At 44.2% G+C, this 17,802-nt stretch overlaps 1 protein-coding gene across 1 annotated transcript; it reads left to right on the top strand.

Annotated features, from left to right (window-relative positions):
• The first annotated feature begins 82 nt into the window (after window positions 1-82).
• On the top strand, window positions 83-6,388 carry slc16a13.L (solute carrier family 16 member 13 L homeolog). Its single transcript, NM_001095423.1, is given in 5 exon segments — window positions 83-331; window positions 3,156-3,359; window positions 4,173-4,316; window positions 4,529-5,263; window positions 5,868-6,388. Coding segments are annotated over 4 exon segments (1,560 nt in total). The 5' UTR covers window positions 83-331; window positions 3,156-3,160; the 3' UTR covers window positions 6,350-6,388.
• Window positions 6,389-17,802: the final 11,414 nt, after the last annotated feature.

The following is a 17,802-nucleotide window of genomic DNA, read 5'->3' as shown; positions in this document are numbered from 1 at the left end:
GCAATGTCGTTTAGGATACACACAGTGAGGAGAGAGAGCTGACACCTGACAGACGGGAAGGGGGAGGGGACATATGCAGAACTGCTCGGGCTCCAGTAGGAGGAGAAGTGACGTCTGGCAGAGGGGGATGGGCACGTATATAAATGAATAGGAATGTACCGCTGCTACAGGAGCAACTGACAGGGGCGGGGCTGAAACTGCTTCCTTATTGTGCGTGTGTGTCATTGGCTACTTACTTCCTGTGGGCGGTCCCGAACTGAAATAAGTAATTCATTATAATGAGCCGCATGGAACTGTCCTGCTGTCACTCACGTGACGTCGTTGTGAGCCGGTAAGTGGCCCGAGGTCTGTCCTTCCTACCGGGCGCCATTTCCTTCTCTCCCGGACTCTCCCCTCTCTCTCCTCTGTCTGTTTATTCACTGGCCTCTGTCTGCTGTCTCTCTATTGGCTCTGCTCTATCTCCCTCACACCTCTCTCTCTCTATCATATATTATATTATATTTCTCTCTATTATATATTATATTATATACCCACTCACTTTATATCTATACAATATCCTTATCATTTACAGTAGGGGGTACATTATCCCTTATAATACATGAGTGATACTCCAGAGTTCCCTGTATAACTCAGCCTGCAGCCTTGTGCTTTATATGGTCACAGAACAACCCCTCAGTGACTTCTAATATCCCTTATCATTTACAGTAGGGGGTACATTAATCCCTTATAATACATGAGTGATACTCAGAGTTCCCTGTATAACTCAGCCTGCAGCCTTGTGCCTTTATATGGTCACAGAACAACCCCTCAGTGACTTCTTAAATATCCTTATCATTTACAGTAGGGGGTACATTATCCCTTATAATACATGAGTGGATACTCAGAGTTCCCTGTATAACTCAGCCTGCAGCCTTGTACCTTTATATGGTCACAGAACAACCCCTCAGTGACTTCTATATCCTTATCATTTACAGTAGGGGGTACATTATCCCTTATATACATGAGTGATACTCAGAGTTCCTGTATAACTTCAGCCTGCAGCCTGTGTCTTTTATATTGGTCACAGACAACCCTCAGTGACTTCTAATATCTTATCATTTACCAGTAGGGGGTACATTATCCCTTATATATCATTGAGTGTACTTCCAGAGGTTCCCTGTATAACTCAGCCTGCAGCCTTGTGCTTTATATGGTCACCAGAACACCCTCAGCTGACTTCTAATATCTGTATCATTACAGTAGGGGTACATTTCACCTTATAATACAATGAGTGATACTCAGAGTTCCCTGATATACTCAGCCTGAGCCTTGTGTCTTTATATGGTCACAAGAACAACCCCCTCAGGACTTCTAATATCCTTATCATTTACAGTAGGGTACATTATCCCTTATAATCATGAGTGATACTCAGAGTTCCCTGTATAACTCAGCCTGCAGCCTTGTGTCTTTATATGGTCACAGAACAACCCCTCAGTGACTTCTAATATCCTTATCATTTACAGTAGGGGTACATTTCCCTTATAATACATAAGTGATACTCAGAGTTCCTGTATAACTCAGCCTGCAGCCTTGTGTCTTTATATGGTCACAGAACAACCCTCAGTGACTTCTAATATCCTTATCATTTACAGTAGGGGGTACATTATCCTTATATACATGAGTGATACTCAGAGTTCCCTGTATAACTCAGCCTGCAGCCTTGTGTCTTTATATGGTCACAGAACAACCCCTCAGTGACTTCTAATATCCTTATCATTTACAGTAGGGGGTACATTATCCCTTATAATACATGAGTGATACTCAGAGTTCCCCTGTATAACTCAGCTGCAGCCTTGTGTCTTTATATGGTCACAGAACAACCCTCAGTGACTTCTAATATCCTTATCATTTACAGTAGGGGTACATTATCCCTTATAATACATGAGTGATACTCAGAGTTCCCTGTATACTCAGCCTGCAGCCTTGTGTCTTTATATGGTCACAGAACAACCCCTCAGTGACTTCTAATATCCTTATCATTTCAGTAGGGGGTACATTATCCCTTATAAACATGAGTGATACTCAGAGTTCCCTGTATAACTCAGCCTGCAGTTGTGTTTTATATGGTCACAGAACAACCCTCAGTGACTTCTAATATCCTTATCATTTACAGTAGGGGGTACATTATCCCTTATAAACTGAGTGATACTCAGAGTTCCTGTATAATTCAGCCTGCAGCCTGAATGTCACAGAACACCCCTCAGTGACTTCTAATCCTTATCATTTACAGTAGGGACATTATCCCTTATATACATGAGTGATACTCAGAGTCCCTGTATAACTCAGCCTGCAGCCTTGTGTCTTTATATGGTCACAGAACAACCCCTCAGTGACTTCTAATATCCTTATCATTTACAGTAGGGGGTACATTATCCCTTATAATACATGAGTGATACTCAGAGTTCCCTGTATAACTCAGCCTTGTGCCTTTATATGGTCACAGACCAACCCCTCAGTGACTTCTAATATCCTTAATCCCTAATGTATAAACTGCCTGTACCCACCCCCACTGCCTGTACCAAACTCTTTACCTGTACCCCTGGCAACTGTCTGTACCGAGCCTTAAAGGGATACTGTCATGGGAAAAAAAAATGAATCAGTTAATAGTGCTGGTCCAGCAGAATTCTGCACTGAAATACAATTCTCAAAAGAGCAAACAGATTTTTTTATATTCAATTTGGAAATCTGACATGGGGCTAGACATATTGTCAATTTCCCAGCTGCCCCTGAACAGCAGCTGGGAGTCACATGGGAGTCACAAGGTGAGTGGGGGGTGAGTAGAGGCAGTTTATACAGGTGAGTGGGGGGTGGGTACAAGAAGTTGCAGCAGATACAGGTGATTGGGGGTGGGTACAGGCAGTTTATACAGGTGAGTGGGGGTGGGTAAAGGCAGGTGCCATGGGTACAGGTGAGTGGGGGGGATGGTACAAGAAGTTGCAGCAGATACAGGTGAGTGGGGGTGGGCAGGGGTTGGTGCTAGTGAGTGTTTAAGTGTAATTGTCACACAACTTACATATTTTCAGTGTTACACAATATGAACTCTGCCCTCAGTCCCAGCGAGAGAGAGAGAAGGGCAAATAGTGTGAGAGTGACCTGTGTCTGTGCTCTGTCCCCAGGTGGAATGTCCCACTCTCTGCCCCGGCAGGGGGATATTTGGGGGGTGGTGCTGTTGCTCTCCTGCTTCCTGCAGGCCGGCCTGGTCTTTGGGACAGTTCGCTCTTTCGGAGTTTTCTTCCCGGAGTTTGTGGAAATCTTTGAGTCGGCAGCTGGGAGCGTCTCGTGGGTGACCTCTTGTGGCGTGGCTGTGCAACAGCTGATGAGTGAGTAGCACCTCTGCACCCTAATGTGCTGCACCCACTTCTCTGCACCTGCAAACCATTTCTCTGGGGTCATGTGATGGCTTGCTTAGGGGAGATGCTCTGCAGACATCCTATAAATGAATGTGGGTAGGGGGGATGCTCAGCCTGGGGCCCCTGCAGAGATGCTTGGGTGTATGTCCATTGGCCCTGTAAGCCAGCTGGGTGATGCCATAGTAGTAGTTGTAAACACTTTCTGACTGTGTGGGAGGGATATTATGGGGTGAGTATTATTGGATGGGTATAATGGGGCGATATAATGGGGCAGATAAAATGGGGTGAGTATTAATGAATGGGTATAATGGGGCGATATAATGGGGCAGATAAAATGGGGTGAGTATCATTGAATGGGTATAATGGGGCGATATAATGGAGCGGATAAAATACGGTGAGTATTAATGGATGAGTATAATGGGGCGATATAATGGAGCGGATAAAATGGGGTGAGTATTAATGGATGGGTATAATTGGGCGATATAATGGGGCAGATAAAATGGGGTGACTATCATTGAATGGGTATAATGGGGCGATATAATGGAGCGGATAAAATGGGGTGAGTATTAATGGATGGGTATAATTGGGCGATATAATGGGGTGAGTATCATTGAATGGGTATAATGGAGCGGATAAAATGGGGTGAGTATTAATGGATAGATAAAATGGGGTGAGTATCATTGAATGGGTATAATGGGGCGATATAATGGAGCGGATAAAATGGGGTGGATATCGGCAATGATGGGGGGACATCACCACTAATACAATGTCTCTGTCCCACAGGCCCCCTGGGATGTTCCCTCGCCCAGCGCTTTGGCTCTCGCCCTGTTGTCATTCTGGGGGGTCTCATGTCTGCCCTGGGAATGTTCTTTGCCTCCTTTGCTACTGAACTCTATCAACTGTACCTGTGCATCGGGGGTCTCTCAGGTAATCCCAGCAACTCCCATCACCTTCTGTCTGACCCTACTGGCTCTATGTCACCCTACAGACTAATTCCCACCCCTTCTGTCACCCTAGAGGGGGAGGGGCAGATTCCCACCTCCTCCCAGGCACTGTTTTATGTTGGAGGAAGGGACACAGTTGGGGCACATTTTGGGTCCAGGTTGGATATATTTACTTTCAGATTCTCTCCCCTATAGGTCTCGGATGGGCGCTGATCTTTTCGCCTACGATGGCGGCTGTGACCCGTTCTTTTGTCCGGCGCAGGTCGCTGGCTACAGGTTTTGTACTGATGGGGGTGGGCGTCTTCTCCTTTGCACTGAGCCCCCTGTTGCAGTACCTGCTGGAGACGTACTCCTGGCGGGGGGCCCTACTCCTGTTATCAGGCCTGGCGCTTCATTCTGTGCCCTGTGGTGCCCTACTGCGCCCGCTCCCCGGAGACCCTCGGGAATCCTCTTACTCATTCCTGTGGGGCTGGAAGCTTCTGGGAGAGGGGGTCTTCTTGCGCTACTGCCTGGCCATTACCTCCATCAACACTGGATACTTTGTGCCCTACGTGCACCTGGTGGCTCATATGCAGGCGCGGGGGGCGGGCGAGTGGCACGCTGCCCTGATCATGTCCGTGATTGGAGTAGCCGATGTGGGGGGGCGCCTCTTTGCCGGCTGGTTGTCTGATCTTGCCCCCCAGCGCACGCTGTTGTTCCTCAGCCTGTGGACAGCTTTGACGGGGGTGATCCTGGGACTCCTCCCCCTGGCCAAGGAAGTGGTGGCAATGGGAGCAGCCGCCGTGGCCTTTGGTTTCTGTGCCGGGGCTCTTACCCCAGGCGTCTTTTCTGCCCTGCCGGGGGTTGTTGGAGACCAAAGGGTTTTACCTGCCCTGGGATTGCTGCAAATGATAGAGAGTGGAGGAGGACTCCTGGGTGCCCCCCTATCAGGTAAGAAACCTGGGTGTCACGTATTAGGAGACAAGGTAGGGTGCTTGCGTGTAAGGGCCAGAGGGGGCATCTATAGAATAGAGGAGGCGCACACCCTCTAAATAAACGATGGGTTGCTGATCCATAGGAGGCTCCCCATAAGGATCTCCAAAAAGAACTAAAAATAATCAAAAATGGATAGCACACCCAATTAAAGAAAAATACATTTATTACAAAACAAAAGAGAAATTATATCAAAAAAATCCTTAGTGAGCCCAACGCGTTTCGACCTAATGCCCCTTTATTATTTGTGCCCCTGAGGAAGACCCTTAACGTCGAACCGCGTTGGGCTCACTAAGGATTTTTTTGATATAATTTCTCTTTTGTTTTGTAATAAATGTATTTTTCTTTAATTGGGTGTGTTATCCATTTTTGATTATTTTAAGGGGCAAAGTGGGGCAGATATATGTAGCATGCTGGAACATGTATATAAAATGGCTCACAATAGATAATATATAGCTCACTATTCAGTAGGTAGTTATGGCAGATGGGATTTATTTGGGGTGTGTGGCTGTCGGACAATGTGTGTATCATGTATGTGTCATGTATGATGTCTTTCCTATAGGATGGTTGTGCGACCTCACAGGGGACTTTACACTCTCGTTTGCTGTCGCCGGTTCCTTCCTTCTTCTTGGGGCGCTTATTCTCCTTACTCTCCCTAGAGTATTTTGTAACAAACAAACTGACCTATCATTGAAGGACAAAGCTGAGGGGCCACCACAGGGATCATGGGATGGCGAGTCAGGCAGTAGGGAACATCAGGACCCACCAACGAAGAACCAGTCACAAGGAAGGGACAGAAATGATCAGTCCTATTTCATTACCGTTGACCCATCACAAATCAGGACAGAGGGGAAATTAAGCGGATGCATGGACCAATCAGAATCACAAAAAGGTACAGGCCTACCTTTACTTGAAACTAATGGACAACCATGGAGCAGTTCAACCGGGAGTATATTCTTGTTCCCAGAAACAAACCACAACAATGGTGGAGCTTACTATCAAGTGGCCAACCAGGAGTCGCCTTCCCTGCGGGATGTGATCTGACAGATTTCCTATTACTAATAAATTTTATTTAGGTCCAAAGGTTTTTACCAAAGGTTCTACTATTATTGACCTTGGTTCCAAGGAGGTAGCTAAGTCCTGTTCTCAGCAGCTGCTGTGGATCTTATTGCTGCAAGAGATTGGACTCACAAGGTGCTCAGCTGCTGGTCACAACTTCTCCGAGATAATTTCTCTAGAGCATCCGAATCCATAGGAGAGAAATATATAATAATATGTCCAAGTAGGTCTCATCACCTGCAAAGTAACAACATAGAAAATAGAATAGCAGAGATTCAGCACCCACTCATACAAGTATAAGGAACATAACAGTACAGGATCCAACACCCAGTCATACAGGTATAAGGAACATAACAGTACAGGATCCAACACCCAGTCATACAGGTATAAGGAACATAACGGTACAGGATCCAACACCCAGTCATACAGGTATAAGGAACATAACAGTACAGGATCCAACACCCAGTCATACAAGTATAAGAAACATAACGGTACAGGATCCAACACCCAGTCATACAGGTATAAGGAACATAACAGTACAGGATCCAACACCCACTCATACAAGTATAAGGAACATATCAGTACAGGATCCAACACCCAGTCATATGGGTATAAGGAACATAACAGTACAGGATCCACACCCCAGTCATATGGGTATAAGGAACATAACAGTACAGGATCCAACACCCAGTCATACAGGTATAAGGAACATAACAGTACAGGATCCAACACCCAGTCATATGGGTACAAGGAACATAACAGTACAGGATCCAACACCCAGTCATACACGTATAAGGAACATAACAGTACAGGAATCCAACACCCAGTCATATGGGTATAAGGAAGGTAACAGTACAGGATCCAAACACCCAGTCATATGGGTATAAGGAACGTAACAGTACAGGATCCAACACCCAGTCATATGGGTATAAGGAACATAACAGTACAGGATCCAACACCCAGTCATACAGGTATAAGGAACATAACAGTACAGGATCCAACACCCAGTCATACAGGTATAAGGAACATAACGGTACAGGATCCAACACCCAGTCATACAGGTATAAGGAACATAACAGTACAGGATCCAACACCCAGTCATACAAGTATAAGAAACATAACGGTACAGGATCAAACCCAGTCATACAGGTATAAGGAACATAACAGTACAGGATCCAACACCCACTCATACAAGTATAAGGAACATATCAGTACAGGATCCAACACCCAGTCATATGGGTATAAGGAACATAACAGTACAGGATCCAACACCCAGTCATATGGGTATAAGGAACATAACAGTACAGGATCCAACACCAGTCATACAGGTATAAGGAACATAACAGTACAGGATCCAACACCCAGTCATACAGGTTATAAGGAACATTAACAGTACAGGATCCAATAAGGAACATAACAGTACAGGATCCAACACCGCAGTTCCATCCACGTATATAGGAACATAACAGTACCAGGATCCAACACCCAGGTCATACACAAAAAAGTAAAATAAGGAACATAACAGTACCGGATCACAACACCCCAGTCATATGGGTATAAGGAAACTGTAACAGTACAGCGATCCAAGCACCAGTCATATGGGTATAAAGGCAACGTAACAGTACAGGATCCAACACCGCAGTCAATATGGGTATAGAGGACATAACAGTACAGGCTCCAACACCCAGTCATACAGGTTCATTAAAGGAACTAACCAGTAGCAGGAATTCCACACCACAGTCATACAGGTTATAAGGAACATCACAGTTAACAGGATCCACACCCAGTCATACAAGTATACAGCAAACATAACGGTAGCAGGATCCAAACCAGCAACAAGTTAAGAAACATACAGGGTACAGGATCCAACACTCCAGTCACAGGTATAAGGAACATAACAGTACAGGATCCAACACCCAGTCATACAAGTATAAGGAACATACAGTACAGGATCCAACACCCAGTCATACAGGTATAAGGAACATAACAGTACAGGATCCAACACCCAGTCATACAGGTATAAGGAACATAACAACACAGGATCCAACACCCAGTCATACAGGTATAAGGAACATAACAGTACAGGATCCAACACCCAGTCATACAGGTATAAGGAACATAACAGTACAGGATCCAACACCCAGTCATACTAGTAATAATATAAGGAACATAACAGTACAGGATCCAACACCCAGTCATAATGGGTATAAGGAACATAACAGTACAGGATCAACACCCAGTCATATGGGTATAAGGAACATAACAGTACAGGATCCAACACCCAGTCATACAGGTAAAGGAACATAACAACACAGGATCCAACACCCACTCATACAAGTATAAGCGAACATATCAGTACAGGATCCAACACCCAGTCATATGGGTATAAGGACATAACAGTACAGGATCCAACACCCAGTCATATGGGTATAAGGAACATAACAGTACAGGATCCAACACCCAGTCATTACAGGTATAAGGAACATAACAGTACAGGATCCAACACCCAGTCATACAGGTATAAGGAACATAACAGTACAGGATCCAACACCAGTCATGTGGGTACAAGGAACATAACAGTACAGGATCCAACCACCCAGTCATACACGTATAAGGGAACATAACAGTACAGGATCCAACACCCAGTCATATGGGTATAAGGAAGCCGTAACAGTACAGGATCCAACACCCAGTCATATGGGTATAAGGAACGTAACAGTACAGGATCCAACACCCAGTCATATGGGTATAAGGAACATAAACAGTACAGGATCCAACACCCAGTCATACAGGTATAAGGAACATAACAGTACAGGATCCAAACACCCAGTCATACGGGTATAAGGAACATAACGGTACAGGATCCAACACCCAGTCATACAGGTATAAGGAACATAACAGTACAGGATCCAACACCCAGTCATACAAGTATAAGAACATAACGGTACAGGATCCAACACCCAGTCATACAGGTATAAGGAACATAACAGTACAGGATCCAACACCCACTCATACAAGTATAAGGAACATATCAGTACAGGATCAACACCCAGTCATATGGGTATAAGGAACATAACAGTACAGGATCCAACACCCAGTCATATGGGTATAAGGAACATAACAGTACAGGATCCAACACCCATTCATACAGGTATAAGGAACATAACAGTACAGGATCCAACACCCAGTCATCAGGTATAAGGAACATAACAGTACAGGATCCAACACCCAGTCATATGGGTACAAGGAAATAACAGTACAGGATCCAACACCCAGTCATACACGTATAAGGAACATAACAGTACAGGATCCAACACCCAGTCATATGGGTATAAGGAATGGTAACAGTACAGGATCCAACACCCAGTCATATGGGTATAAGGAACGTAACAGTACAGGATCCAACACCCAGTCATATGGGTATAAGGAACATAACAGTACAGGATCCAACACCCAGTCATACAGGTATAAGGAACATAACAGTACAGGATCCAACACCCAGTCATACAGGTATAAGGAACATAACGGTACAGGATCCACACCCAGTCATACAGGTATAAGGAACATAACAGTACAGGATCCAACACCCAGTCATACAAGTATAAGAAAACATAACGGTACAGGATCCAACACCCAGTCATTACAGGTTATAAGGAACATAACAGTACAGGATCCAACACCCACTTCATACAAGTATAAGGAACATATCAGTACAGGATCCAACACCCAGTCATATGGGTATAAGGAACATAACAGTACAGGATCCAACACCCAGTCATATGGGTATAAGGAACATAACAGTACAGGATCCAACACCCAGTCATACAGGTATAAGGAACATAACAGTACAGGATCCAACACCCAGTCATACAGGTATAAGCGAACATAACAGTACAGGATCCAACACCCAGTCATACGGGTATAAGGAACATAACAGTACAGGATCCAACACCCAGTCATATGGTATAAGGAACATAACAGTACAGGATCCAACACCCAGTCATACAGGTATAAGGAACATAACAGTACAGGATCCAACACCCAGTCATATGGGTATAAGGAACATAACAGTACAGGATCCAACACCCAGTCATACAGGTATAAGGAACATAACAGTACAGGATCCAACACCCAGTCATATGGGTATAAGGAACGTAACAGTACAGGATCCAACACCCAGTCATATGGGTATAAGGAACATAACAGTACAGGATCCAACACCCAGTCATAGGGTATAAGGAACATAACAGTACAGGATCCAACACCCAGTCATATGGGTATAAGGAACATAACAGCTACAGGATCCAACACCCAGTCATATGGGTATAAGGAACATAACAGTACAGGATCCAACACCCAGTCATATGGGTATAAGGAACATAACCAGTACAGGATCCAACACCCAGTCATAGGTTAAGGAACATAACAGTACAGGATCCAACACCCAGTCATAGGTATAAGGAACATAACAGTACAGGATCCAACACCCAGTCATATGGGTATAAGGAACATAACAGTACAGGATCCAACACCCAGTCATACAGGTATAAGGAACATAACAGTACAGGATCCAACACCCAGTCATACAGGTATAAGGAACATAACAGTACAGGATCCAACACCCAGTCATACAGGTATAAGGAACATAACAGTACAGGATCCAACACCCAGTCATACAATGGGTATAAGAAACATAACAGTACAGGATCCAACACCCAGTCATACAGGTATAAGGAACATAACAGTACAGGATCCAACACCCAGTCATACAGGTATAAGGAACATAACAGTACAGGATCCAACACCCAGTCATATGGGTATAAGGAACATAACAGTACAGGATCCAACACCCAGTCATATGGGTATAAGGAACATAACAGTACAGGATCCAACACCCAGTCATACAGGTATAAGGAACATAACAGTACAGGATCCAACACCCAGTCATACAGGTATAAGGAACATAACAGTACAGGATCAACACCCAGTCATATGGGTACAAGGAAACTAACAGTACAGGATCCAACACCCAGTCATACACGTATAAGGAACATAACAGTACAGGATCCAACACCCCAGTCATCAAGGGTATTAGGAAGGTAACAGTACAGGATCCAACACCCAGTCATATGGGTATAAGGAAACGTAACAGTACAGGATCAACAACCCAGTCATATGGGTATAAGGAACATAACAGTAACAGGATCCAACACCCAGTCATACAGGATAAGGAACATAACAGTACAGGATCCAACACCCAGTCATACAGGTATAAGGAACATAACGGTACAGGATCCAACACCCAGTCATACAGGTATAAGGAACATAACAGTACAGGATCCAACACCCAGTCATACAAGTATAAGAAACATAACGGTACAGGATCCAACACCCAGTCATACAGGTATAAGGAACATAACAGTACAGGATCCAACACCCACTCATACAAGTATAAGGAACATATCAGTACAGGATCCAACACCCAGTCATACAGGTATAAGGAACATAACAGTACAGGATCCAACACCCAGTCATACAGGTATAAGGAACATAACAACACAGGATCCAACACCCAGTCATACAGGTATAAGGAACATAACAGTACAGGATCCAACACCCAGTCATACAGGTATAAGGAACATAACAGTACAGGATCCAACACCCAGTCATACTAGTATAATATAAGGAACATAACAGTACAGGATCCAACACCCAGTCATATGGGTATAAGGAACATAACAGTACAGGATCCAACACCCAGTCATATGGGTATAAGGAACATAACAGTACAGGATCCAACACCCAGTCATACAGGTATAAGGAACATAACAACACAGGATCCAACACCCACTCATACAAGTATAAGGAACATATCAGTACAGGATCCAACACCCAGTCATATGGGTATAAGGAACATAACAGTACAGGATCCAACACCCAGTCATATGGGTATAAGGAACATAACAGTACAGGATCCAACACCCAGTCATACAGGTATAAGGAACATAACAGTACAGGATCCAACACCCAGTCATACAGGTATAAGGAACATAACAGTACAGGATCCAACACCCAGTCATATGGGTACAAGGAACATAACAGTACAGGATCCAACACCCAGTCATACACGTATAAGGAACATAACAGTACAGGATCCAACACCCAGTCATATGGGTATAAGGAAGGTAACAGTACAGGATCCAACACCCAGTCATATGGGTATAAGGAACGTAACAGTACAGGATCCAACACCCAGTCATATGGGTATAAGGAACATAACAGTACAGGATCCAACACCCAGTCATACAGGTATAAGGAACATAACAGTACAGGATCCAACACCCAGTCATACAGGTATAAGGAACATAACGGTACAGGATCCAACACCCAGTCATACAGGTATAAGGAACATAACAGTACAGGATCCAACACCCAGTCATACAAGTATAAGAAACATAACGGTACAGGATCCAACACCCAGTCATACAGGTATAAGGAACATAACAGTACAGGATCCAACACCCACTCATACAAGTATAAGGAACATATCAGTACAGGATCCAACACCCAGTCATATGGGTATAAGGAACATAACAGTACAGGATCCAACACCCAGTCATATGGGTATAAGGAACATAACAGTACAGGATCCAACACCCATTCATACAGGTATAAGGAACATAACAGTACAGGATCCAACACCCAGTCATACAGGTATAAGGAACATAACAGTACAGGATCCAACACCCAGTCATATGGGTACAAGGAACATAACAGTACAGGATCCAACACCCAGTCATACACGTATAAGGAACATAACAGTACAGGATCCAACACCCAGTCATATGGGTATAAGGAAGGTAACAGTACAGGATCCAACACCCAGTCATATGGGTATAAGGAACGTAACAGTACAGGATCCAACACCCAGTCATATGGGTATAAGGAACATAACAGTACAGGATCCAACACCCAGTCATACAGGTATAAGGAACATAACAGTACAGGATCCAACACCCAGTCATACAGGTATAAGGAACATAACGGTACAGGATCCAACACCCAGTCATACAGGTATAAGGAACATAACGGTACAGGATCCAACACCCAGTCATACAAGTATAAGAAACATAACGGTACAGGATCCAACACCCAGTCATACAGGTATAAGGAACATAACAGTACAGGATCCAACACCCACTCATACAAGTATAAGGAACATATCAGTACAGGATCCAACACCCAGTCATATGGGTATAAGGAACATAACAGTACAGGATCCAACACCCAGTCATATGGGTATAAGGAACATAACAGTACAGGATCCAACACCCAGTCATACAGGTATAAGGAACATAACAGTACAGGATCCAACACCCAGTCATACAGGTATAAGGAACATAACAGTACAGGATCAACACCCCAGTCATATGGTAAAGGAACGGTAACAGTACAGGATCCAACACCCAGTCATATGGGTATAAGGAACGTAACAGTACAGGATCCAACACCCAGTCATATGGGTATAAGGAACATAACAGTACAGGATCCAACACCCAGTCATACAGGTATAAGGAACATAACAGTACAGGATCCAACACCCAGTCATATGGGTATAAGGAACGTAACAGTACAGGATCCAACACCCAGTCATATGGGTATAAGGAACGTAACAGTACAGGATCCAACACCCAGTCATACAAGTCTAAGGAACATAACAGTACAGGATCCAACACCCAGTCATACAGGTATAAGGAACATAACAGTACAGGATCCAACACCCAGTCATATGGATATAAGGAACATAACAGTACAGGATCCAACACCCAGTCATATGGGTATAAGGAACATAACAGTACAGGATCCAACACCCAGTCATATGGGTATAAGGAACATAACAGTACAGGATCCAACACCCAGTCATACAGGTATAAGGAACATAACAGTACAGGATCCAACACCCAGTCATACAAGTATAAGGAACATAACAACACAGGATCCAACACCCAGTCATACAGGTATAAGGAACATAACAGTACAGGATCCAACACCCAGTCATACAGGTATAAGGAACATAACAGTACAGGATCCAACACCCAGTCATACTAGTATAATATAAGGAACATAACAGTACAGGATCCAACACCCAGTCATATGGGTATAAGGAACATAACAGTACAGGATCCAACACCCAGTCATATGGGTATAAGGAACATAACAGTACAGGATCCAACACCCAGTCATACAGGTATAAGGAACATAACAACACAGGATCCAACACCCACTCATACAAGTATAAGGAACATAACAGTACAGGATCCAACACCCAGTCATACAAGTATAAGGAACATAACAGTACAGAATCCAACACCCACTTATACAAGTATAAGGAACATAACAGTACAGGATCCAACACCCAGTCATATGGGTATAAGGAACATAACAGTACAGGATCCAACACCCAGTCATACAGGTATAAGGAACATAACAGTACAGGATCCAACACCCAGTCATACAGGTATAAGGAACATAACCGTACAGGATCCAACACCCAGTCATACAGGTATAAGGAACATAACAGTACAGGATCCAACACCCAGTCATACAGGTATAAGGAACATAACAGTACAGGATCCAACACCCAGTCATACAGGTATAAGGAACATATTATCAGTAACAGCACAGTAAACATTGTTACATAGAAGGTAAGTTCACTTATTACAATAGCTCTGGGTTTATGTTACAATGTTAATTTCCATATAACTCTGCCTGGACTATAAACTTTAACAAAAGGAACCTGGAATTAGATGTAATGCCTGACTGGGCAACAGTGTTTATTTGTAATGATTCTATATTGGCCAATGAGATTACACAGCGCACTCCAGATAAAGGGTGAACTTTAAGGCACCAGTAACAGCAGTTGTGTAGCCAAGCAGGGGACAAAAGAACGCACCCCTGTTATATTGTTTGTACCCCAAGGGTAATACCACTGTCACTGACCAACGGACTACGGAGGATTTGTGTAGAGCCAACAAAAGGGAAACTGAACACAGGCAGGTTGACTTTCATCTAATGGTTTGTTTCTCCTTTGCTCCAGTTTAGCCAAACCAGCTCTGGTGCCCCTAAGAACTCCTGGGTGATGGGTTTCACTTACTAATGTGTAAAGTAATTGATGGTGAGAACCCTTGGATATACAGTAACTAGCAACATATTAACAATCCATATATATAGGATTTTCTTTCAATTTATCAGAAAGCCTTTTAGTATGGACACACAATAAGAAGGATTTTGGATCACACACTTTTGCACCAAATGTATCACCTGCTTGGCCCAGAGCAATGTCAGCTTCTCGCATCTTCACCAGCCCGAGTCTATGGAAATAAAAACTTTAGGAGGCTTCTGATTTCATCAAAAATAAATACACACTTCCTTCCCACAGTACTTAAATATCACATGACTTTGTCCTTAAGATTATTCTCGCTCATAAGGTGACAATGACAGCGTTGGCTTTTTCTATAGCAATGGACAGACCATCTTTCCCAGAATTATCCACAGCGTTGATATCAGCTCCACGTTTCAGGAATAGGCAGGCCAGCCTGGAGGGGTGGCGCAAGAAATGGAAGGCTAGAAAAAAAAACCTTGAGATTTGACTGCAGGGGAGCAGTAGGGCAACGAGCAGGTACCACAGGCAAGTACTTCATGGAATACTAGGCTAAGGAGTGGATGGAGTTACCTTTGGGAAAGGTTGAGTAGTGGCCTCAGGAGACTAGAGAGGCAATTAGTAGGTACCCCAGGAAAGTGCCTTATGGAATAGTAGGGTAAGGAGTGGGGGGGGGAAGGTGTTTCCTTGGAAAAGGTTGAGTAGTGGACTCGGGAGACTAGTGGAGCAAAAAGTAGGTACCACAGTAAAGTGCCTTCTGGAATACTAGGGTAAGAAGTGGGGGAGGACGGTGTTGCTTTGGAAGAGGTTGAGTAGGGCTGCAGGAGACTAGTGAGGCTAATCAGCAGGTACCACAGGAAAGTACCTTATGGAATAGTAGGGTAAGGAGTGGGGGAGGAAGGTGTTACCTTGGGAGAGGTTGAGTATTGGCTGAAGTAGGGTTCAAGATTACAAATCCCCCTCAAGAAGACATGACCACTGAACTCCTATTTTACTTGAATCACATACTATGCAGATTTAATACGATGGTGCCAGGCTGAGTTTGGAAGATGGGGGTAATTGTAGATAATATATTATGGAGGGAATTGTATTACCCTGTGTGGCATGATGCAAGAGGCCTCGTCCATCCTTATCGGTTTGGTTCACACTCGTGCTAGTTTGCAGAAGAAATGCACACACAACAAGAGAATTCTGAAAGGTAAGAGAGAAAAGGGACTATTCAATATGATTCTGTCAGTTTAGGGGAAAATGTATTAGGAAATATCCAGAACCATCCAAGAAAGGAAATGAAGGGGGTCTCTGGCACAAGCTCCACAACATCATGAAACTTCACTGCCATTTTGGGGACAGGAAGAGTTTATAGACCAACGCCACTGCCCCCTTGTGGATAAGTGATATTGTCTCACAGGAGTTTTATGTCCTGAATCGGCACAAAACTGGGTTCTTGTAATGATGAACCTGATTGAACATGCCGCTATGAATAGCAGGTGATCAGAATATCCAACACTGTAAGAGGCTCAAGGAAGGCATTCACTGAAAGTACAGCCCGGATTAGTGGGGTGTATCCCCTCTCCTCGCTCCGCACCCAGTTCACATGTGCTCCATGAGCAAGAGCATCAGCCATAGTTCTACTGCTCGGTACAGAAGGGCCCCAGGATGGAGGTTACATACATCATTCCCATCCACAGTTTCAGCCCCTTGCAGTGAGACACAGTCATGGTTATTACCCCCTACTGACAATCTTTTCACATCCAACTCTTTCTGTATATAGAGTAAGAGCAACAGTTGCCCCTGGTGGGTGGTGAGGGGCAGTATGTGTGAGGGCTGGTGCTCCTAACCTCTAACAATCCCCATGTAATGGGTGGGATTCAGTGGCTTTGTGGGGTTATGAACATCTGTGCAAAAAAGTGTTCAACCCCATCCTTTCTGATGTCACCACCCCCTTATGGTCCTGTGCCAATAGAATTTACAATCTAAAGTCCTTGTCCCATTCACACACACTAGGGGCATTTTCATCAGGAACCAATGAACAAGCTGTATGTGTTTGGTGGAGCGTGGTATGACCAGAGAGTGCCCAGCGGGGCAACTTATAGTCACGCGCAGAGGGGGTGCCCAACACTGGTTTAGGCCTGAGTAATGGCCTGGTTGGTTTCCGTAGCCTGATTGGTCGGCCGTTTTCTGAGTCCGTCTCTGTTTCTTTAGTATTCTGTCTTTGTGACACAGGGCAGCTGATTGGTCGGCTATTCTCTGTTTGTGCAAAGGGCCTGCTCACTGGTTT

This window comes from Xenopus laevis, chromosome 3L (genome assembly GCF_017654675.1).
Source record: "Xenopus laevis strain J_2021 chromosome 3L, Xenopus_laevis_v10.1, whole genome shotgun sequence".
In the NCBI taxonomy this organism is placed as follows: domain Eukaryota; kingdom Metazoa; phylum Chordata; class Amphibia; order Anura; family Pipidae; genus Xenopus; species Xenopus laevis.
This window is presented reverse-complemented; position numbering and strand designations above follow the sequence as displayed.